The sequence below is a fragment of the Poecilia formosa genome, unplaced genomic scaffold, assembly GCF_000485575.1.
Source record: "Poecilia formosa unplaced genomic scaffold, Poecilia_formosa-5.1.2 Scaffold495, whole genome shotgun sequence".
NCBI lineage: Eukaryota > Metazoa > Chordata > Actinopteri > Cyprinodontiformes > Poeciliidae > Poecilia > Poecilia formosa.
In genome coordinates, this window is record NW_006800434.1 from 155,268 (window position 1) to 178,130 (window position 22,863).

Here is a 22,863-nt window from a genome sequence, read left to right on the forward strand (position 1 = left end):
CCGACAACAGTCACTCCACTGCTCTGGAGTAAAGCAAATTTTTTTAAACGAGTGTTTCCTTTGGGGGGCGGGGCGTGGCACGTGACGTCAGAAGGAGGCAGGATGCAGAGTTCATATTTATTGGCTCCCATTCTCAAGGACCGGGCAGAATGAGTCGATTATCAACTGGCTTATGTTACCAACTACGACTACATCGAATGGATATGTTGTGAAAAGCTTTCTGGAGAACATTGACAACAGCAACCAAGGCTCTCTGTCATGCACCCCGGAGCAGCACTCAGACAGTGATACCAACTGTCACACGTAGCACTTGGCTACGTGTGAGCAACCAAGTGCTGGATAACACAAGGGAGCTTAGAAGTTTTCAGAGACTTCACTGGACTTTCAAAGTGTCGGTAGAATCAAAATAAAATTATATCTACGATGCAAAGGGTGAAGGATATTTTGTCGAAACACAGATGGTAAGTATGATTTTTCCAGTTAGACTATCTCACTTATTGGAAATTTTTAGTGTATTTCATAAAACAGGATGCATGTTAAAACAGATGTTTTTGGCCATTGCAAGCCCATTTATCCCTTATAGACGTTCAAGGAAGTGTTGCTTTATTTAAAATGCACCCCATCTATTTGTTATGCAATTAAGAGTAAGTAGAAAATAACGACATAAAAGCTACTCGGAATGCCTGCAGCTTTCAGAAAGGCTTGCTTATTTTACTAATGACCTAGACTTTTCCATTAGCTGATTCTTTTTCTTAATCAGTTAACCATAATTCGAAGGAATTATGACAAAGGCGCTATATATATATGTATGTATGCATGTATGTAATTTTTATTTTTTTTCTCAAAATGCAGACGGGGATGGATAAACACTACAACCAAGGGCTTCATCTGCCTGAACTCGCAAAGAGCTCCTCAAAGGAAAGTATTTTCGACTTTAATGAATGCCCACCGAATCACGGAGTGACTGCATCTAATGGCTATGTTGTGAGAAGCCTCCCGGAGAACAGCGACGAAGGCTCTCTCTCTCTGCCTTGCACCCCGGAGCAGCACTCGGGCAGTGAAACAGGCACGTCTGTCGTACGTGTGAGCAACCAACTGCTGGATAACGACACAATGGAGCTTATTAGTTTTCTAAGAGAGTTTATTGGACTTTCAAAGTGTCGGTGGAATCAAAATAAAGCTCTATCTATGATGAAAAAAAGATGGTGGAAGAACTTCCTTCAAGGCACAAATTCAATGAATGGTAAGTAGTCGCTTTTTCCAGCATGGTCATTGACTCTCACCCACAGTTTTATTCCATGCAACATAATTTATATTTGAAACTGCTTTGCAGTGATTATTGAGATTAGAGACAAAACATATAGGTATATACAAAATATAATTTTATTAAATAACAAGGGAAACTAACCTGGACAATATAAGCACAACAGTGTATGTTTTCATGGTGTTTGCTGAATATTCTTTTGATTTTATATCATGTAATATGAGGATGTGCCTGTAAAAGCCCTTGTCCTAGAGCAGAACTCATTACATTATAATAGTTAGAAAATATTAAAGGAATACTAAAATAATACACTGACAACTAAATATAAGTAGTTAATACTGTTGAAAATGATCAAATATTAATGCAGGTCATCTTGTAAAACAGGGCTGCACAGTGGCGCAGTTGGTAGAACTGCTGCCTTGCAGCAAGAAGGTTCTGGGTTTGATTCCTGGCCCTGGTCTTTCTGCATGGAGTTTGCATGTTCTCCCTGTGCATGCGTGGGTTTTCTCTGGGTACTCCGGTTTCCTCCCACAGTCCAAAAACATGACTGTCAGGTTAATTGACCTCTCCAAATTGCCCCTAGGTGTGAGTGTGTGTATGCATGGTTGTTTGTCCTGTGTGTCTCTGCGACAGACTGGTGACCTGTCCACGGTGACCCCACCTCTCACCCAGAACGTTAGCTGGAGAGGCACCAGCATCCCTCCCGCCCCCACTAAGGGACAAGGGTGTAAAGAAAATGGATGGATCTTGTAAAACATAATTTATAATAGGAGCATGCTGACTTTTTTTTTCCCGAAATATTTGGAAAAGACAAATTGCAAACAAAAATGTTCCTTATTAAAATAAGCTTCACAATGTGAGGATCTTAAGTTTTGGTGTTTATATTTTGGCTAGTTTACATGTCTCATGTTGTTACCTATTATTGGTTCCAGCTGTTCCTCATTTTCTGATTGCTTCTTGTCTGCACCTGTCATCTGTTTGTTGCTGGGTCCTATTGTTGCATTGTGGTGTATTGTGGCTTACCTGCCTACATGTGTGACGGTGCTTTTCTGGACTTTTGATCACATTAAATACTTTTCCTGCTTCACACTGTGCATCCACCATGCCTCTTCCTCATCAACAACCCCACATCATGACACAAAAGTCCTTCATCTTTCTCTTGCATTAAATGTTTGCGGACTTGTCTGCTTTAGCTGTTACTTCTCAGGCTTTTTGATTATATGAGAGAGGACTAAGAACGTTCATGCTGACTGATTTGTGAGATGATTATAAACCAGTTTGTATGACATTAGTCTTACAGTTATACTTATTTCCTCAGGATGTAGCAGCTGCCACAATTAATAACTTTTTTTTTGCTTCTGTTTTAAGAACCACTGGAGAAAAAATGTGAACCCGATAAAGGCAGAGGAGGCCAAGTGTCCTGGTCTGGGCCAGAAGCCTGGCGGATCCAACTTCTTGATGAAGAGGCTAAAGAAGTGGGTGGGTAGCCATGGGTTCTCTACAACATAGCTGGAGACACGTTAGTGTAGACTGGTCACAACAGGGGCGCTGCCAGAAATCTTTGGCCCCCTGACAAAAAATTAGATTGGGCCCCCCACGTAGCTGCTGTTATAATTTTTTGAGTCTATTTCACCCATAAAAAGCATAATTTCAAAGGCTTGCATCTGCCTCACTTTCTTTGGTTCAATACTGACAATTAGCACAATATTTACTGCTCATTAATTTAACATCCAACAGTCCACATCCAGTATGCAAGTAGGTTGCTTAAATTTTTTTCTATTAGTTTTAGATTACTGAAATGTCTGTCCCCATTAGCAGCAGTCAAAAGCAACGTGCAAAATACACATAAAGTAATCCAGACTTCTCAAAAATTCTATATAGTTGAATTTTTTTCAAGCTGCAGTACATAACTGTAATAAAAATATGTTTTCTCCATATTTGTTAAAGCTGTCACCATGTCGTATCAGTTTATGAGACAGATAATCTGTGAAAACAATCAATCTCCATCTCCTTCCTGAATTACTATTACTGGTTAAAGTAATGCACCGCTCTGGACAAAACAACCAATCAGCACTAACATTCAATCAATTTGATTAAAGATAAAGGCATGGCTGAGTTCCTCTATATCTTGTTGGGATGTTGGTCCATAAATCCTAGAAACATTCTTCAGGCAATAGAAGGCTGATTTTGTAATGGTCTTTTTGTAACTCAAGATTTTCATTGCTAATTTTTAGGCACTGGGTGAAACAACTGATTGAATGTGACAACGTTTTGCAATTGCTCTAAAGTCTGATTCCATCTCTGGTCTTTGTTTGTACACAGTTAAAGTATTGTGACTCAGGAGGCTACAGCATGGCCAAAGCCAAAGTGAAGAACAAGCAGCATCCTGGGGCAGGACCCAGGGAGAAGAACCTGGTATCTGGCTACTAAGAAGGGACAGGAAAGTCATCTTTGGCAACCAGCAAGCTAGCTGCTAGCTCTCATACAGAGCCATTCAAGGACGGTTCAGATGCACTTTAATCTGTGGCTCATGTAGTCTTCAGTAGTTCCAAACAACCCAGCAGGTCTGGTTTAGTGGAATGGCTTGTAGAGATACAATGAGGACACAACCTATTTTAGCCAAGTCAGTTTGTTATTTTAACTTGGTTAAACTATCTCCATGAACTGCACACTCTCTCTTCATTATGACTGTCAAAATCAGTGATGCGTAATTAATTTTGGAGAGGAAGACTTATACAGAGTATAAGTGTGTATTTGCATTAATATTTGTTTATGAATGTAATCAACTTAATTCAAGTATGGCTATTGTGAAGCATTTCTATGTTTTTCCTCAACCTTCCCTCAAACATAAACGGTATTCTTCAATAAAGTCTGTCTCTATATGCATATGGAGTTGAATGAAGTTTCTGCAAGGGCAGTACATGAACTATATATATTTTCTTAATATCCTGATCAGTCCCTAAATTTATGGATTGAATATGGTGGATAAGTATTAACCTTGGTTTCAGCCCAGTATTTTTTGGAATATTATTTTGTAAGGTGATTAATTTTCTTTTTCTTGTAAATTTACCAAATTAAATCAAACCAAATGGCTATGTTCAACATTTACATACTATATATGAACAGTATTTTCCTTTCAGCTGCACTCGATTTGTAGATCTTTTCATCACATAAGTTTGATACTGATAGTTTTGGTTTCCTACTTTTAAATTTTACTATGGAAATAAAAACCTGGACTCTGCTCAGTATAGCTGTGTGGATTGCTGTAATAAATCTCCCTTCTCTTCTGTAAAATACTGTAGATTATGTGGCTGTTTTTCCACTGAGAGGACATGACAAAAATATGCAAATCTGTAAATAGTGGCAAATAAAAAAGTATTTGGAGTATTTTAAAGACGATAAGAATTAACTTAGCTATCAGGAGTTTCCTAGTTTAGGATGTTCCCTTTCCTGACATTGGAAACCTGTAATTAAAAATGCATCAGATCACATGTTAATTCTGAATATATAAGTTTTAGAGATTTCTGATATGCTGACAACCTCAAAAAAGAGGAGTCTGTGTTAAATCTGAAGATGGGCTCTGGAAAATAGTTATACAGCTGCAGAAACGCATGAATGAGCATTTTACATTTGGTGAGATAAAAATGAGGTAGAAGCAAGTGGAGGTCATCTTTTCTAGGATTAGAATACAATGTAATTGAGGAAATTCAAATGCATAGTCCACTTTACAACTTCAGTAGAAAAATGGCAGGCAAATTAAAACACAAATATGTATTAAAAACCAATAACCAATCTGAGACTGTATAACATAAACATAAGAGAAACTAAATAACAAAAGTTAGCACACATATCCTGAGAAATGTACATATTAAGGAAATGTAAAACTGCAAGTTATACTTTTTGTATGTTTGTGCAGAATACCAGCTGTTTACAAAAATATGGAAACATGTACAACAAATGTTAGGAGTGGTGTTGGTTTGCAGTATTGGGGCCCATGCAGACCATGGTGTTGTTGCTTAGGCTGAGCAGCCAATGAAAGTACAGAACCCACTGGGATAGGAAGTGTGGAAGCCAAACTTCAAATAGTTCATCAATCTCTTTATAATGAAACCTCCAGAAATCCAGGAGATGATTATGCAAAGAGGGATTCTTCATAGGATCAAGAAAATTATGGACAACCCTGACCATTCTCTTCACAAGACTGTCTTGGAAAGGCAGAGCATCTTCAGTCAGAAGCTTCTTCAGATTCACTGCAGTACAGACCACTACAGAAGACCTTTCCTGCCAGCAACAAGAACTCTTTAAATTCTTCAGAGTTCTTCAAGAACTCTGAAGAATTTAAATTAACGAGTTACATTTAATTTCCTTTTGGGATTAACAAAATATATTTGAATTAATTTGAATTGAATCCACACAAAAAAGGAATGAATTCTGTCCTGCAGATGTATGCAACTCAGAATCAAGTAAGATACATGGAACTCTAGATTTTTTTTAGTGAATATATTTTTAAATAAAGCATTATTTGGATATGATTATCACATTCTCTGAATACTAAACGGCAAATAAACAACACAATGCAGCTTCATCAGGCAACATAAACAGAAGCTTCTCTGAATACTAAACGGTTTCACAAAAGTAGTGACACCGCTAACCTTTGTGACGGTGGGAACTGCAGGATGAGGTGAAAACGATTGTTTACCCCAGAGGGGTAGATATTTCTCTCCAACCAGCCTTACATAATGTTCTAATATCTATCCTATTAATCGCTCTTCCAAACCTTTCTCAAAGGGTGATTTGTCTCATCAGTTTCTGCAACAGGCATCAGTTTAAACCAGGTGAGGTGAAGAACTGTAAAACATTTCAAATGCAACCATTTTCTTTTGCTAAGAGCAAAAATGGTGATCAATGCACATCTTATTTTTGAGAGAAAAGTTATATAGCAAACAGTTATGAGATTCTGCAGTTCATAGATTGAAATAAGCTCTTACAGTGTTGTTGTGCAATAATAGCAGATTATGTACTATCAGTACATAATGTACTGTTTCACGCTTGAGAGAAATGAACATCTTTTCATCATGGTCACCGCACGTACAAAATGAAAGGAAAAATAGTGGGAGTGGTTAAGTACATACCTGGGTGTGACTATAAAAATGTCAGGTAACAGCTGTTTGAAGGTTAAATCTAAAGGAACAGCATCATGATCAGCACATCAAAGATACACACAAAGATACACACAACCATGTGTTGTGAGGATGCATATTAATGGAGTGACAGAGTTACCTGTTGGTCACAGCAGCTTTCAAGTTGCACAGATTTAATCAGATTATTCAAACAATGCCCCTTTATTTCAGTCAGCAGAGAAAGGTTTGACCTAACAAAGTATCTCTAAGCAATTTGTTTTTAATATTCTAATTTTTCTTTTTTATCTTTTGTCTCCACATTTTCAGAAAGTACAGCAGGAAACTCAGTCAAAAGTTTTCTCAGCTAAATTTAGAGTGGAATCCCATCACTGTTTGTCCTGAATGTTTTACATGCTGATCAGTTCTTTGGAGACTGCACCAGAAACCTGCCTTAGTCATTCTTTTCCCCACTTTACCTGTTCTACCTGTTGCTGACCTTTGAACAAAGACCATTATTGTCAGGGTTTCATACTGTTCTATGTTTTATAGTAAACTGCAGGCTGAAATGACTGTGAGAATTCAGTGACAGTAAGGACTAATTAGGCTGTACCATGAATGAATGCTTAGTGTCATAAAGGAAATGGAAATGTTGGACTTTTATTATCTGACATCTACAGTCATGTGGAAAAGGCTGTTGCTCAGGAAGGACTTATATGGACATTCCGCCTCTATAAACTAGTTAGGTTATCTACTATCAAGGCCACAAAAATGTTAAGACGTGATAAGACATTAAGACCCATAAAATGCTTCGTGAAATGGATTATATGGCTTTAGGTGTAACCAGGGAGGGTTAGGGATGGAAGACCAGTCATGGCAACAGTCATAAATATCATGTTTAGTCAGATTGATGCAAAGATTCACTCAACCCATTAAATTCCTTTTTGACTATTCATGTAGACCAAACGGAGTGTTACCATGTGACTAGAATTAGCAAACCAAATTTGGAGATGAGTTAGTTGAATGATAAAGCAGCATCCTTGTGGTGTTTGCCACCAAAACACAGACTCAACACAGACATGGCAAAATGAATCACCAGCAGTTTCAGCTCCACCTTCTGCCCTGAAGGGTTAGAAAGGAAACAATGACCCATGAATGACCGGCTCCTCATGAGCTCCAAATCCTCGATGCCTGATTTGAGTGAACTTGCTTGTTGGTCTGGGATTGAAGTGATTCCTTAGCAGATCACAGCATCATAGATGGCAATGCTATTTTAATATTATTCAGAACATTGAACAATTCACAAGAACAAATTAATTAAATAAATGATTTTTTGTCATTATGGCCTCTTTCTAAAGCCATCACACAGAATTGTTCGTTTACTGATTGTTAAATTTCTGAGTGTTTGATGTTCTATAAATTAACAAAATCATCTTTCTTTAATTTTAGAGGGCTTTACAGATTTGTTTCAGAATCAAATACTTACAAAATGAACTACCACCGATTTTCTAACATGAAAAAGTGTTGGCTAACTAAGTTGAATGATAAAAAATGAGACAGATGTCCCTGTCAGATTTTTCATACTGTACTGTAACATAATTTTTTAAATGAATTACAGGTTCCTTTATTGAATCATGCCGTCCTTTTGCCCTATCAGGTGTTGCTCTATGGCTCTCTATTTTACTTGAACTTGATGAATACGTATTCAAGTTCAAAGTCTAACCTTTCCCACTTTTCAACTTTTATCTAATTACTTTACAGCTTTGCATGCAGAATGTTGATTGACACATCATCTTGTACATGGTTTGAAGCGTGCATTTATGTTAATGACTAAGCAGACGTACTTCCTTCTATTTTGCTGCCTCGCATTCTTTTCCTTGTGGTTTTAAACATGCTCGTACACTTACAGTCAAGCCTGCCTTTTATTTAGTCTAGCACATTGCTCTCTTCTTCTTGCGTTTTTAATGTATCTTCAATTCTGCTCCTTTCATTCATAAGGAACCTTCTCAGGTAAAAGGAGCACCCTATCAATCTTGCATGGAAAGACCCAAATCCTGTATAAAACAGAAGAAATATTTGAAGACACAGAGGAACAGAGATACGTGCAGGGCATGCAGTGTGTGTGTGTCATGCAAAAACAGCTTTTCTAGGCTCAAGCACGCTGTGCACTTATCACACACTCTAGAAGGGTGGACGGAACAGCCCATCTCCAGTTGTGATAAAAACTCCACCTAGTGGTCGTTGCAAAACTTGATGACAGAAAGCAAAAAAACTGATGTGATGCACTTCCCTTTTCAGACAAAGGCAAATGAGTCGGTTCCTCAGTGAAACAATGCCGTAATGACAAGTGATAAAGGGCATCATGAAAAAAAAAAAGACGTACACAGTAAAAAACAAAGTGTCAATTTAACACCTATAGAGTTGAATTTAACTCCGTTTCAGATAACATTTGGTCCCACTCGAAAATAGAGTAAAATGTACTCTATAGCCAGTGTCAAATTTTCAGAGTTAAATGTACTCAATTTAGTGTCAAAATCAACAAGTCAGTGAGTCAATTTATTTAACACTATTGTTGTTTTACACTCTTCAGAGTAATACTGTTATTTTTATGGAGTTAATTTTACACTAAATTTACTTAAATATGTACACTTTATTGTGTTGTTTTTTCCCCCTTCTCCAGTTTTTTTTTACACATATATCATATAATGCTAAATTTGAGCATTATATGGCTTTTATAAAATCTATCAATCACAATAATCACAAAGTTATAAGTGGACAGTGACAACATTTATTCAACTTTATGATCCAGTGACAAAATTACTGTAACAGTGTCATTTTAATGATCTTCAAAAGAATGTTCACCAAAGATAGCAATATGGGACAACAAAGAGAGCAGTGTCACTTGCTTCATATGACATTTGTATGTCAAAGGGCTTTGGATAACATAGATGGTTGACATCAAACACAACAAAACCTTGCACCATTTTAGTAACTTCATAAGCATGAAAATGTTCATGAAAAGTTACTGTACATAAATGCAATGTAAGCAGCAACAATTTGTCTTTAACTATGAACACAGACTTGATCTGGTAAAAGACAGGCATCTCAGATTCAACTTTGCCACAAATAACCAGATGAGGACGGTAAATAAACCCACTGTGTTTTGCCCAGTTCACGTTCATAACTTGAGCCTGATGAGACACTTGTACCGCCTCAGAAATGTCCGAACCTCCTTTTACCATGTTTAAAGATACCATTTTCCCTGGTCCAATGTCCAATCGATTAAAAGTTGATGAAGCTTGCCAAACATGTGCCGTATAATTTTGATGTGTTTTAGCGAGTGTGTTGGTAATGTTTTTAAATGACTTTAACTGTTTCTTAAAAAAAAATGTGTTTACCTTCATAGCGCATGCACCAGCTATGAAGCACAGGGCCAATTTTCTGAATGCACCTAGGATAATGGATGAGAAAATGGTGCTTTGGTAAAAGTTTTTTTCTGTGGATACAACTTTTTAAACAGTTTGTGATGATCCACAATCAAATGTTTTAAATATACACACAGACCTTAGGTTAACATTGGAGAAAGAACAATATTTACAATTTGTAGTAGTAAAAGGAGGAGGCGCCAGTGTGGATTATCAGATGTTACCAGATCTCCAAACCTGAGAGGAACATTCTTCAGCAAGCACCATGATTGAACTGCATTTAGTCCCAGATCATTCGATTCTCCACATAAATTCACAGCCACTGGCCTGTTGTTCCTCTCCATGAATCCATAGTAAAAAGTTTGTATTCTCAAATTCAGTTCTTCCAATGTAATGTGTTCTTTAAAATACTCAAACAAAATTTTCAACTCGTACTGGCCAATACCTTCGAAAATGTTGTGCATCACATCAACTGAGAAGTTTTCAGTTGTGTGAAAAAACATAAGTGAATTTAAAATACATGAACGTTTCACACCAAAAACATAAGGAAGAGAGGGATTGTAAGCCATTTCTTGGCAGTGTGCAGTGTGTATTTCTTTGGTGCGCAGAACTATTTTGGAAGAATCTTCAGAGAATTCTGTTTGAAAGTCATCTTTTTCAGCTAAACAGAACCTGCAACAATACCTTGCACTGAACGACTCAACCAGACCAAACAAGCTATGTAGGCCTAAATTATCCCCAGTAACCTGCACAATACTCCCATAAACTTGGCAACCGTACAGTGGAATAAAAATTCCATCAGTTTCCAAAACTCTAATGTCTCTAACAATAGGTGCAAGAATTTCACTGAAGCCGTACCGTTTAACATCTTGTGCATGAAACAAGGCACAAAGGTGTATGTTAGCCAAAAGAGAATTCCATTTTGGAGAGAAGTTACGTAATGTAAAATATATTGCACCCAATTTGTAAATACCTCGTTTGGAACCAAGAGGGTTTGCTACCTCAACATCATCATAAAACATCTGGATTTGCACTGAGTGCTTTTCAGTTGAAAACAAAGGATGACCCTTAAAAAAAGATCCATCATAAATATCTTTAAGGGTTGAGTCATCAAAAGTTGAGCTTTTCAACATTTCAGTAGAATATGGACTTTTAAATATAGACTCCAAAGTACATAGAATTGGAACATACATGAACTTGTCTTGAACTACAACCTGATCATATGTTCCTGTCTTCTTATTTCGTCTAGTGTCAAATCTTGATCCAATTACACATTCAATTGGTTTTACAGTTTCCCACTTGCTTGACAAAAATTTTGATCTTTTGTATTCCGAGTTAAGAATTGTGAAAAGGATTCTCAAGTTCTTCAAAACATGCTCCAACTTTCTTGCACATCACAGTGTCTCTTTCACTGCTAAATACATTCTTTATTACAGTTTCTTTAGCGTGATGTTGGATGTCTTTTACAATCTCTTCCATGGAAATCACAACAGAATTCACCAAACTTTGGCCAACACCTGCAGCCTCCATATCTGAAATTACTGATGCACAACTATTTACAATGTTTGTTGAACATAAATCTGTGTCAGCCTCTAAAGATTCAGTCACCATTTCAACATCTCTGGCATCTCTTGTGTCCAGAACAGCTTTGTAAGGTGAAAACTCCCCATCTTCTACAGATTCAAATGAGCTACTAACATGNCACTTGACAAAATGTAATCCTTCTGTTGTTGACTGTCCTATGACTGTTGTGTTTTTAAGGTGTGAAGCACTTACACAGTAAAAAACAAAGTGTCAATTTAACACCTATAGAGTTGAATTTAACTCCGTTTCAGATAACATTTGGTCCCACTCGAAAATAGAGTAAAATGTACTCTATAGCCAGTGTCAAATTGTCAGAGTTAATTTTACTCATTTTAGTGTCAAAAACAACAAGTCAGTGAGTCAATTTATTTAACACTATTGTTGTTTTACACTCTTCAGAGTAATACTGTTATTTTTATGTTGTTAATTTTACACTAAATTTACTTAAATATGTACACTTTATTGTGTTGTTTTTTTTTTCCTTTCTCCAGTTTTTTTTTACACATATACCATATAATGCTAAATTTGAGCATTATATGGCTTTTATAAAATCTATCACTCACAATAATCACAAAGTTATAAGTTGACAATGACAACATTTATTCAACTTTATGATCCAGTGACAAAATTACTTTAACAGTGTCATTTTAATGATCTTCAAAAGAATGTTCACCAAAGATAGCAATATGGGACAACAAAGAGAGCAGTGTCATTTGCTTCATATGACATTTGTATGTCAAAGGGCTTTGGATAACATAGATGGTTGACATCAAACACAACAAAACCTTGCACCATTTTAGTAACTTCATAAGCATGAAAATGTTCATGAAAAGTTACTGTACATAAAGGCAATGTAAGCAGCAACAATTTGTCTTTAACTATGAACACAGACTTGATCTGGTAAAAGACAGGCATCTCAGATTCAACTTTGCCACAAATAACCAGATGAGGACGGTAAATAAACCCACTGTGTTTTGCCCAGTTCACTTTCATAACTTGAGCCTCATGAGACACTTGCACTGCCTCAGAAATGTCAGAACCTCCTTTTACCATTTTTAAAGATACCATTTTCCCTGGTCCAATGTCCAATCGATTAAAAGTTGAAGAAGCTTGCCAAACATGTGCCATATAATTTTGATGTTTTTTAGCGAGTGTTTTGGTAATGTTTTTAAATGACTGTAACTGTTTCTTTAAAAAATTGTGTTTACCTTCATAGCGCATGCACCAGCTATGAAGTACAGGGCCAATTTTCTGAATGCACCTAGGATAATGGATGAGAAAATGGTGCTTTGGTAAAAGTTTTTTTTGTGGATACAACTTTTTAAACAGTTTGTGATGATCCACAATCAAATGTTTTAAATATACACACAGACCTTGGGTTAACATTGGAGAAAGAACAATATTAACAATTTGTAGTAGTAAAAGGAGGAGGTGCCAGTGTGGATTATCAGATGTTACCAGATCTCCAAACATGAGAGGAACATTCTTCAGCAAGCACCATGATTGAACTGCATTTAGTCCCAGATCATTCGATTCCCCACATAAATTGACAGCCACTGGCCTGTTGTTCCTCTCCATGAATCCATAGTAAAAAGTTTGTATTCTCAAATTCAGTTCTTCCAATGTAATGTGTTCTTTAAAATACTCAAACAAAATTTTCAACTCGTACTGGCCAATACCTTCGAAAATGTTGTGCATCACATCAACTGAGAAGTTTTCAGTTGTGTGAAAAAACATAAGTGAATTTAAAATACATGAACGCTTCACACCAAAAACATAAGGAAGAGAGGGATTGTAAGCCATTTCTTGGCAGTGTTCAGTGTGTATTTCTTTGGTGCGCAGCACTATTTTGGAAGAATCTTCAGAGAATTCTGTTTGAAAGTCATCTTTTTCAGCTAAACAGAACCTGCAACAATACCTTGCACTGAAAGACTCAACCAGACCAAACAAGCTATGTAGGCCTAAATTATCCCCAGTAACCTGCACAATACTCCCATAAACTTGGCAACCGTACAGTGGAATAAAAATTCCATCAGTTTCCAAAACTCTAATGTCTCTAACAATAGGTGCAAGAATTTCACTGAAGCCATACCGTTTAACATCTTGTGCATGAAACAAGGCACAAAGGTGTATGTTAGCCAAAAGAGAATTCCATTTTGGAGAGAAGTTACGTAATGTAAAATATATTGCACCCAATTTGTAAATACCTCGTTTGGAACCAAGAGGGTTTGCTACCTCAAAATCATCATAAAACATCTGGATTTGCACTGAGTGTTTTTCAGTTGAAAACAAAGGATGACCCTTAAAAAAAGATCCATCATAAATATCTTTAAGGGTTGAGTCATCAAAAGTTGAGCTTTTCAACATTTCAGTAGAATATGGACTTTTAAATATAGACTCCAAAGTACATAGAATTGGAACATACATGAACTTGTCTTGAACTACAACCTGATCATATGTTCCTGTCTTCTTATTTCGTCTAGTGTCAAATCTTGATCCAATTACACATTCAATTGGTTTTACAGTTTCCCACTTGCTTGACAAAAATTTAGATCTTTTGTATTCCGAGTTAAGAATTGTGAAAAGGATTCTCAAGTTCTTCAAAACATGCTCCAACTTTCTTGCACATCACAGTGTCTCTTTCACTGCTAAATACATTCTTTATTACAGTTTCTTTAGCGTGATGTTGGATGTCTTTTACAATCTCTTCCATGGAAATCACAACAGAATTCACCAAACTTTGGCCAACACCTGCAGCCTCCATATCTGAAATGACTGATGCACAACTATTTACAATGTTTGTTGAACATAAATCTGTGTCAGCCTCTAAAGATTCAGTCACCATTTCAACATCTCTGGCATCTCTTGTGTCCAGAACAGCTTTGTAAGGTGAAAACTCCCCATCTTCTACAGATTCAGATGAACCACTAACATGACATCTATTTAGATGCTTTCTAAAACCAGAAAAGCTACCAAAAGAACGTGAGCATCCTACTTGACCACATTTAATATGGAGAGTCCTGCCAGAACAAAGACCACGGATTAGTTTAAGGTGCTTAACAAGGCTGTTTGGTGCATCACTGTCACATTTGCAGATAAAACACTTCATTGTTTGATGTCACACTAATGGAGCATTCTTGCTCTCAACTCTGCAACTCTGGGTGTTTCCTTTGTTTCTCCAACATCCATGTTGTAAACAGTTGTTTGGAGAAAGGCGAAGAAGTTGGTCAAGGGAGCACTGTATGACGTACCAAACACATAATGGGCCTTAAAGAGCTCATCAAGAGCTCCAACTGAACATGTTGCCTTACATGGAATGGCATAGTTGTCAATCACAATGAAGAATGCATGAATACTGCTTTGGATGGATCCATGGGCCAGGAGGTAGGGCTGGGTACGTTGCTTGATTTTGTCAAGATGCTGCTGCACACTGGTTCCAACCTACATTGAAACATAAATAAAAACATGACAAAAGTATTTAGTGAAAAATTTCTGAATGAAGATCAGACATAATCAAATTTTGAACTGTAAAAATGAAGAGACTGAATTATGCTTTTTTATCTTTAAACAACTGTTTAGCAGTACCTTTAGAAATCTGATGAGGTGATCCACTGCTTGAGATGCAGACATCTTACCCGGCCTCCTTCGTCCTTGTGCAGATGGTGGTAGCAGATGCAGTAGAAGCAAAATAGCAGACATGTCACTATCCCAACCTACAGAGCAACAGCTTCAGGTTACCATCATCCCACTAACATATTAATTTGTCACAGTTACCTAGAGGACCAACATACCATTCTCAGCTTCAGTAGCCAACTCTGCATTCCGCAATAAATCCAAGAGCTCAGTGGTGGGTACCAGGCCATGGCTTTCCTTTATGACCTTGGATTTGAGACAGGTGGGCCACTTCTCCAAAAATTTGTTGGCAGTGCCTTCACCAAACAGGAGTCTGAAATCTTGTTCTACCTGAAATGCATAAATAAAAGCATTTCCCAAAAGGCCTGTACTTGGATAGTGCTTTATGAAGTCCAGAGGACCCCAAAGTGATTTACACCACATTTAGTCATTCACATGCTGATGCTGGTGAGCTACATTGTAGCCACCGTTGCACAAGGGAAGACTGACTTAAGCAATGCTCCCATGTGCTTGTGCCACTGGGCTTTCTGACCACCAGCAGGCAAGACAGATGAAGTGTCTTGTCCAAGGAGATAACAGTTTAGAAAGAGTTGTGGTTCAAAGTAGTAATACACAGGTTACAGGACAAACTCCTATGACTGTTGCCACTGAATATTTGAGTAGTGTAAGAGATAAAGCTGTCTTACCAGTCCTGGTGTGTCCAGAAACCGTGGAAAGACAGAGAAGATATTTTCTGCTTTCTTTTCATCATTGACCATTGAATGTCGGTAATGGAAGGTAGCCTTCATCTTCTCACGGACCGTGTCATCATCAGCAGAGTGTTTCAAAACAGCAGTAGCTGCTTCCACTTCCTCATCTGACAGCACTTTGTCAGCAATGAAAACCCTGGAGTGACCATGGCCTGGTCCACCACCTTAAAAAGAAAAAGGTTTCTAACTCCCAGCCACAGATTTTACATTACTTTACATATACTCACTATTGAGGAAACTTACTTTTGGGAGATTTGCTACCTGAGGCACCTCTGTCCTCTGCAGTTTTTCTTTGAATGGTCTTTAAACGCCATGCAAGGTATCCTGAACCGCTCTCTGGATCATAGTAATGCTCCTATGTCAATAAATACAAGCAGACTTACCATTCCATAAACATCTTTGAAGGTAAATATATATGCTTAATGTTGCTAAGACCCTTTTACTTACATATCCATGTTTTGAAAACGGGTCCTCCAGATAGGGAAATAGGGCAACGATCCCCTGAGCATACATCACTCTGATGCTTTTAGGCGGGGATGATCTGATATATGATCAAACAATGAGTCACTAAACTGATGTTTGAAAAAATAATGAAAAACAATTCAAAGCAAAATGTTTCTTTATAGCCCAAGTTGCCCAAGTTGATTCTTACCCATGTGCTTCTGTCATTGCAGCTGTAAGGATGTTTATCATCTGTCTTCTGGTTGCATCTGTCCAGCATTTAGTTCTTGCATACTCTTGCATGATTCGCTCACCACCAGGCTTTGTTGTCAAGATTTTTTCAATCAACTTCAATTTCAAAGAAAAAAAATTAAAACTCTTGAACCACTAAACCTAGAAAGTACATAAACAATGCTAAATTAAATGTAATAACTTACTGCTTGTGCCTCATAATTTATGCGACATGGCCTTTTAGGTTGACTTCCTTCAGCAGTAGCTTCTTCTTCTGATGGGTCACACATTGTGAAATTCAGAATGATAGTATCGTCAGATGTCACTGAAGATGACGATGATGATAGAACAGCACCTGCAAAAAGTAAAGCAACAGCCGGTTTATGAGAACTCTAATGCTCCCAAACCAGCTTCTAAATTAAATATATATACATCGGTGAATTGTTGGTGATTACCAGGATCTTCTTTGTTGCTCAACATAACTCGAAAGGTTCCAGGTGACTGATTCACTATTTCTTCAAAAACATCTACATCAACTTCTGTTTCAGACTGGTCATACACCTTCAGATCCTGCTGTCTGCCTTCTGGAATGTTAAATTTCAGGCACACTAAAGCAGAAAGAAATAGTAAAGAAGTGAAAATGAAAACATTTACTGCTGATAAAGGGTGAAGTAAGTAGAGTAACCCAAGTAATTTTACAAAATGCCAGTGAGTTCAATCCAGTACGCTTTTGTTTTTTTTTTTTTACATGTTAATGCAAAGAAAAAAATTACTTAATGCAAGATGGGTGTCTTATGCAAGAAAAAAAGTAGTAAGATTATTTTACTAACAAACTAACCTTCTCTCACGAATGCATCAAATGTTAGGTCAGAAAGTTTCACGTACTTCTGCTCCCCACCAAACAAGACACGCAGTAGCATGGTCTGTTCGAAAAGAAAGAATAACAAAAAACAACCATGACAGACACATTTTAATAGTTAATTTATGTGCTTTAAAGGTAATGCCATTTGAAAACTGAGTTCATATTCCCAATACACTTGAACATAATCTGTACAAGCAGTATGGCGCCTGTTAGCTGCTACATCCATGAAGCTAACCATGCTAACATGACTCGGTGGGTGCTACGACCCGAAGTACCCACGGAACCTGGGGCTAAGGTATAAGAAACAGTGATTAATACTATTACAATTTAGAACAGTTACGTATTCTTACCTTGACAACCTTCAGAAACAAACTGAGCAAATATTTTGAGGTGGACAACTTGCCTAGCATACGGCTATCCCTCGGCTCGCCCTAACACAACTTTCTCCCGCTACCCTGAATGTGAACAACGGAATAAAACAGGAACAAAAATGAGGAGACATGGAGTGGTTTTAAGTTACTTACTTTTTCTGTAGCACAACTCCGTTCAGAATCCAAAATGGAAGTAGCCGTCTCACAAACTTCAGAAAACTGTTGCTTCGTCTTCTTTCTTCCTCCTCCTCCTCTGTGCGGTTGCCAAAAATCTTTACTGGCGCGTTATTGACACTTGACAGAGTCAAAAGTTTCACTGCGTGAATTTAGCATTTTACTCTGACTTTTAACTCCAACGTCAGAGCCGATTTACACTCCATATAGTTATAAATACTCTATTTAGATTAAATTAGGTTTACACTGAAATATTAACACCACATTTTTTACTGTGTAAAAATGTATGGCCATATGTAAGTTGGCTGAGGCAGAGATTGAATTGCATAGCGGATTGCCTCATCTCTGCTTGGCCCTCCTTCTGCAGCTGAAGCTCTGGAGTAGATTCCTGACTGCTACCTTAAGGCGACTGGTAAACAAATCAGTAATTCTGAAAAGAGACTTTTTGGGGGGTGTGCTATAGCTCCACTCATGAGATGTGGTAAGCTAAGATTCACAGAGTATACAGAGGATTTAGGTTAGGGATCAAAAAGGGAGCAAAAGTACAAAAGCACAATAGTACAATATTAGTTTTTACCAGAAACCACAAAAAAGTGGCTGAATTTTTGTTTTTGATATTTTGTTTGGTCACTTCATATATATTCCTTTTCATTCAGTGTAAATAGATCCTGCATGAGCCGTTGCTTGGTATAGAGGGTAGAGAGCGCCCCCTATATGCAGAGGCTATAGCGCTGGTTAAAGTTCCCCAGGGTTCAACTCCAGACCTCAATACTTTTGCCGCATATTTCCCCCCTTTCAATTCCTCTTTACTTATTGTTGTAAAAATCATAAAAAAATAAATAAATCGATCCTGAATTTTTTTATAAACCATTCAGATCCTAAAAATCTGGATGGTTTATAGGATAATTAATTGTGGCAAAGTTTAAAAGATTCTAAGGAGTATCAAAATCTCCAGAAAGTAATTTTATATTTTGATACAAGTACTAAACAACACATATGCAAATACAACAAACACTCACATGCTCAGCCACCTGCTGAGCCTGCAGCCCTGTTAGTGGAGCTATGCTGCTCTGAAAATTCAGGTGTACATTTCAAAGAAGCCTCATTTTGGATGGACTGATTGATAGATTCTGCTATGAGGATTACTTTATCACCTAAAATCACAACTGTTTGTGACAAATTAATAATGTACTCACCACTTACACTTCTTATTTTTACTGAGGATCTGGTCCGATATGATTTGTTCTTTTTTTGATTCTCCTCCGGCTCACTTCCGTTTTGTGGAGTGAGTTTGCAACTGTTTTTGCTATTTGCAGCGTTTGTCCCTCTTGCTCCTTTTTCCTGTGATTGCAGTGTTTTATTTGTGATTGTAGCCATTTTTGCTTGCATTTGTTTTGCTGATTGAAGGTTTTTGCTTCTATTTTCTATTATTCAGCATTTTTTGGTTTGCAGCACTTTTCTCCTGCATTTGTTTTTTACATGTATAATTTGTCTTGCCATTTGCTGTGCCATTTCACCTGTTTGCAGCTCATTTCGCCTTGCACCTGTCAGCTGCCGTGCCATCCAGATCAAGTGATGACATTAAGCAGGTTCTATTTCAAGGGCTCTGGTCAAAAAACAGCAAATTTCATTTTGTCAGAATGTAAAAGAAGAAAGTTTATCGAGATTTCTATGTCATCATGACATACCTGAATGTATAATTTGGTGAACTTAAAATGTCCTTATAAATACACTTAAAGTACTTTTATAAACTTAAAAATGCCCCTAATTAGTTGGAAGTATTTAATTAGTATACTTTCTGTACTATATTAGTACACTACAGTTACATGGTCTTGATATACTTGTACTCAAGTATACATCAAAATGAACTTATTGATAAGGGCAAAGAATGATGCAATAGCATTTAAATAATCTGTTCCATGTTTAATTTTCTCAGAATCACATATTTACAGCAGAAGGCAGCAATTTGATATTTAGCCCTTCTCAAATTAATATTCTTTTTTCTCATTGCGTGTGTCATTAGACAATCTAGCTCAGGGGTGGGGAACTCCAGTCCTTGAAGGCCTGCAGCCTTTAAATGTGTCTCTACTTAAACACAGTCAAATAATCAGGTTATTGGCAGGACTTTGGAGAACTTAACTGCACTTAGGAGGTGATCCGGCTATTTTATTGAAATGTGTTGGACCTGGGACACGTCTATGTGTTAAAGAACACGACCCTTGAGGACTGGGATTTCCTACCCCTGATCTAGCCTATAAAAAAAGCAAGGTAATTATCCAAAGGAGGTTTGGTCAGTCAGTTGAGTTTTCTGAGTTATCACAAATATTAGTTGCTTCCAGGGGCGCCACCAGGAATTGTGGGCCCCCTGACAAAAAATTTGTTTACCCCCCCGTCCCCGCACAGCTGCTATTACAATTTTTTGAGTCTAAAGCATCACAGTTTTAAAGGCTTGCATCTGCCTTGTTTTCTTTGGTTCAATACTGATAATTAGCACAATATTTACTGCTCATGAATTTAACATCCAACAGTCCACATCCAGTATGCAAATAGGTTGCTTAAATTTTTTCTACTAGTTTTAGATACTGAAATGTCTCTCCCCATGAGCAACAGTCAAAAACAATGTGCAACTACACATGAAGCAATCCAGACTTCTAAAAATGCTAGTAGTTGCATTTTATTCAAGCTGCAGTACATAACTTTAATAAAAAAAAATGTTTTCTCCATATTTGTTGCAGCTGTCACCATGTTGTAGCAGTTTGTTATGAGACAGATAATCTGTGAAAACAATCAATCTCCTCCATCTCCCCCCTGAGTTACTATTACTGGTTAAAGAAATGCACCGTTTGTAAATCTGTGTTTTCTGTGTAGTTATTTTTGAGGTTTTCTGAAACACACCAGGGAAGACAGGAGAGTCCTGTTCCTCTCCTGTCTTCCCTGTTGATTGCTTCCCAGGTGTGTTTCGTTCCCTGATTAGCCTCCTTGTGTATTTAAACCCACCTGTTGTCTATGTCTCTTGTTGGGTCCTTGTCGTGCTACGTCGTGTGTGTCTTCTGACGCTATCTGTCTGTTCCTTGTGCTCCTGAGTCAACTACTTGGATTTATCATTAAACCATTATTTTCATCATGTCTACCTGGGTCTTCCTATGTCTTTCTCACTGCCACAACCACAAATCATGACAGAAGGACCCGACCAGATAAAGGTGAGGAACGCAGAGAAAAAAGACCCCAGCCAAAAGACGAAGGCTGCGGCGGAGGTCCAAGGAGGAGTTTCATGGAGCTTCTCCCAGTCCGAGGCTGTTGAGGGGATCGCGGCTGGCGATCTACCCGCCCCGAGTTGGACCCCGCCGTCACCGCTGCTCCCTTCAGCCGCTGCCTGTCCCCCGCGTCGAGGCGGCGTCTCTCCGTGCTGCCGCTGGTCCTAGTGCCCGCTGCTGGTGAGCACCCCCCCCCCAGAGTCTGCTGCTCCGTCCGAGCTTCTGACTCCCTGTGCTCCGTCCAAGACTCCAGTCGGTCCTCCAGAGCCTTCAGCTGGTCCCAAGGGGTCAAGTTGCGGGAGATGCCTTACCGACATTTTAAAATTGTCCAACTTTATGAGCTTTACATTATCAGTTTACATGTCAAAAGTGAACACAAGGAACATGAAAATTTAAGTGTGATAAAAAAAAACATGAAAGTTATTACTTAAAGAACAAAAATTATAATTACATTGTGCTTTCAATATATTACCATTTTGGTAACACTTTATTTGATGGGGTGTCCATAAGACTGACATGACACTTGTCGAGAAAAATGGCATGGAAGTGTGAGATCTCTCCAGGCACACGCAGAAAACGGGGTAAAGGCCTGATAAATAACAGTGATCTTTTATATTGATTTAATGATGATTAGAGAAATGAAATACAAATTACATATGTGTGTAACAGTTGGAATGATTGATGTTTTTGTAATTACAATGTCTGTAATGTATAATTGGAATATATACGCTGTATTCATGATCTGTAGTAACGGTAACAGCTTAATTGTTGTATATTGTCAATGATTTGAGATGACACACAAGTCACAGAATAGATAAAGAATGGAGAAGCATACTGAGGGTTATAAGCAGATAAAACAAAATGATTATGTTTTGAGTTGATTATGTTTCATAATACATTATAGAGAACTGTAGATTTGAGTACATGAGAAAAAAGGAACGAACTGTGTCACAAGCAGTACACTGGGCTGGGCAGAGGTCTCAGAACAACTCCAAAAAAGGCAGTAACTGCCAGATGGCCAGCAGAAAAAAGAGAAGACCGAAAAGGAGTTGCAACAATCAGGCAGAGAAGAGGAAGGTCCGGGACTTTCTGCAGTCAGGGAGGAGCAAGGTTTGGGGAAAGTAGGTACTTTCCACTGAGACACTCAGGAAGGGTGAGTCATGAGACCTCTCCCACACACAACTATGGGCCAAGAGGGTTTAAAAGCCAGCGAGCCGGGGAGGAAACTGTTCTTAGTCCGCGGCGCAGAAGGAGAGACAACGAGAAGACACAGACGAAAGATCAGCAGAGGACCACACCCTGGGACCAAGGGAAAAGTTGAGACTTCACGCTGCAAAGAAGGGACAAGATCCATCTGCCCCAGCCTTGGTTCCTAAATTCGACCGGACCCTCTGGCTCCGCCCAAAGATCCATATTCTACTGCGGCAGACTTGGAGAAAAGACAAAGGTCACTGAGTGATGAAGATCCTGTTTGTTTAAAGGACAACGGGCTGATCGACTTTGCTGCTTTTCTGAAAGAGAACTCTGCTCCGCCGGGACAGAGACTCTGACCAAGGACATCTGAAGACTTCAGCTGCCAGGATCGATTGCTACCGGGTGTGAGTTGAACTGCCCCCCAAAAGCCTCATTTAGTGGAACTAGTGACACAGAGTAGGTTAGGACTGATTTTAATTTGATTCTATATTGCTACGAATTGTAATCTCTGAACAAAACTCTGCTTGTCCCTTACCCCTGCTAAAGCTTGCTTAATAAAATACA

At 38.1% G+C, this 22,863-nt stretch overlaps 1 protein-coding gene and 1 long non-coding RNA gene across 2 annotated transcripts; both read right to left on the bottom strand.

Moving 5' to 3' along the window:
- Positions 1-11,969: 11,969 nt before the first annotated feature.
- Positions 11,970-16,285, bottom strand: LOC103156717 (uncharacterized). The gene is made up of 6 exons (XM_016664543.1): positions 16,220-16,285; positions 16,016-16,127; positions 15,710-15,936; positions 15,182-15,353; positions 14,976-15,103; positions 11,970-14,831 (listed from the first exon to the last, which is right to left on the bottom strand). Exons 1-6 carry the CDS (start codon positions 16,283-16,285, stop codon positions 14,514-14,516), a joined length of 1,023 nt encoding a protein of 340 aa, XP_016520029.1. The 3' UTR covers positions 11,970-14,513.
- Positions 16,286-16,327: 42 nt separating this feature from the next.
- Positions 16,328-20,256, bottom strand: LOC107833990 (uncharacterized). The gene is made up of 4 exons (XR_001659756.1): positions 17,283-20,256; positions 16,900-17,052; positions 16,651-16,799; positions 16,328-16,561 (listed from the first exon to the last, which is right to left on the bottom strand). It is a non-coding gene; the product is annotated as an uncharacterized LOC107833990 (long non-coding RNA).
- Between the last annotated feature and the right edge of the window lie 2,607 nt (positions 20,257-22,863).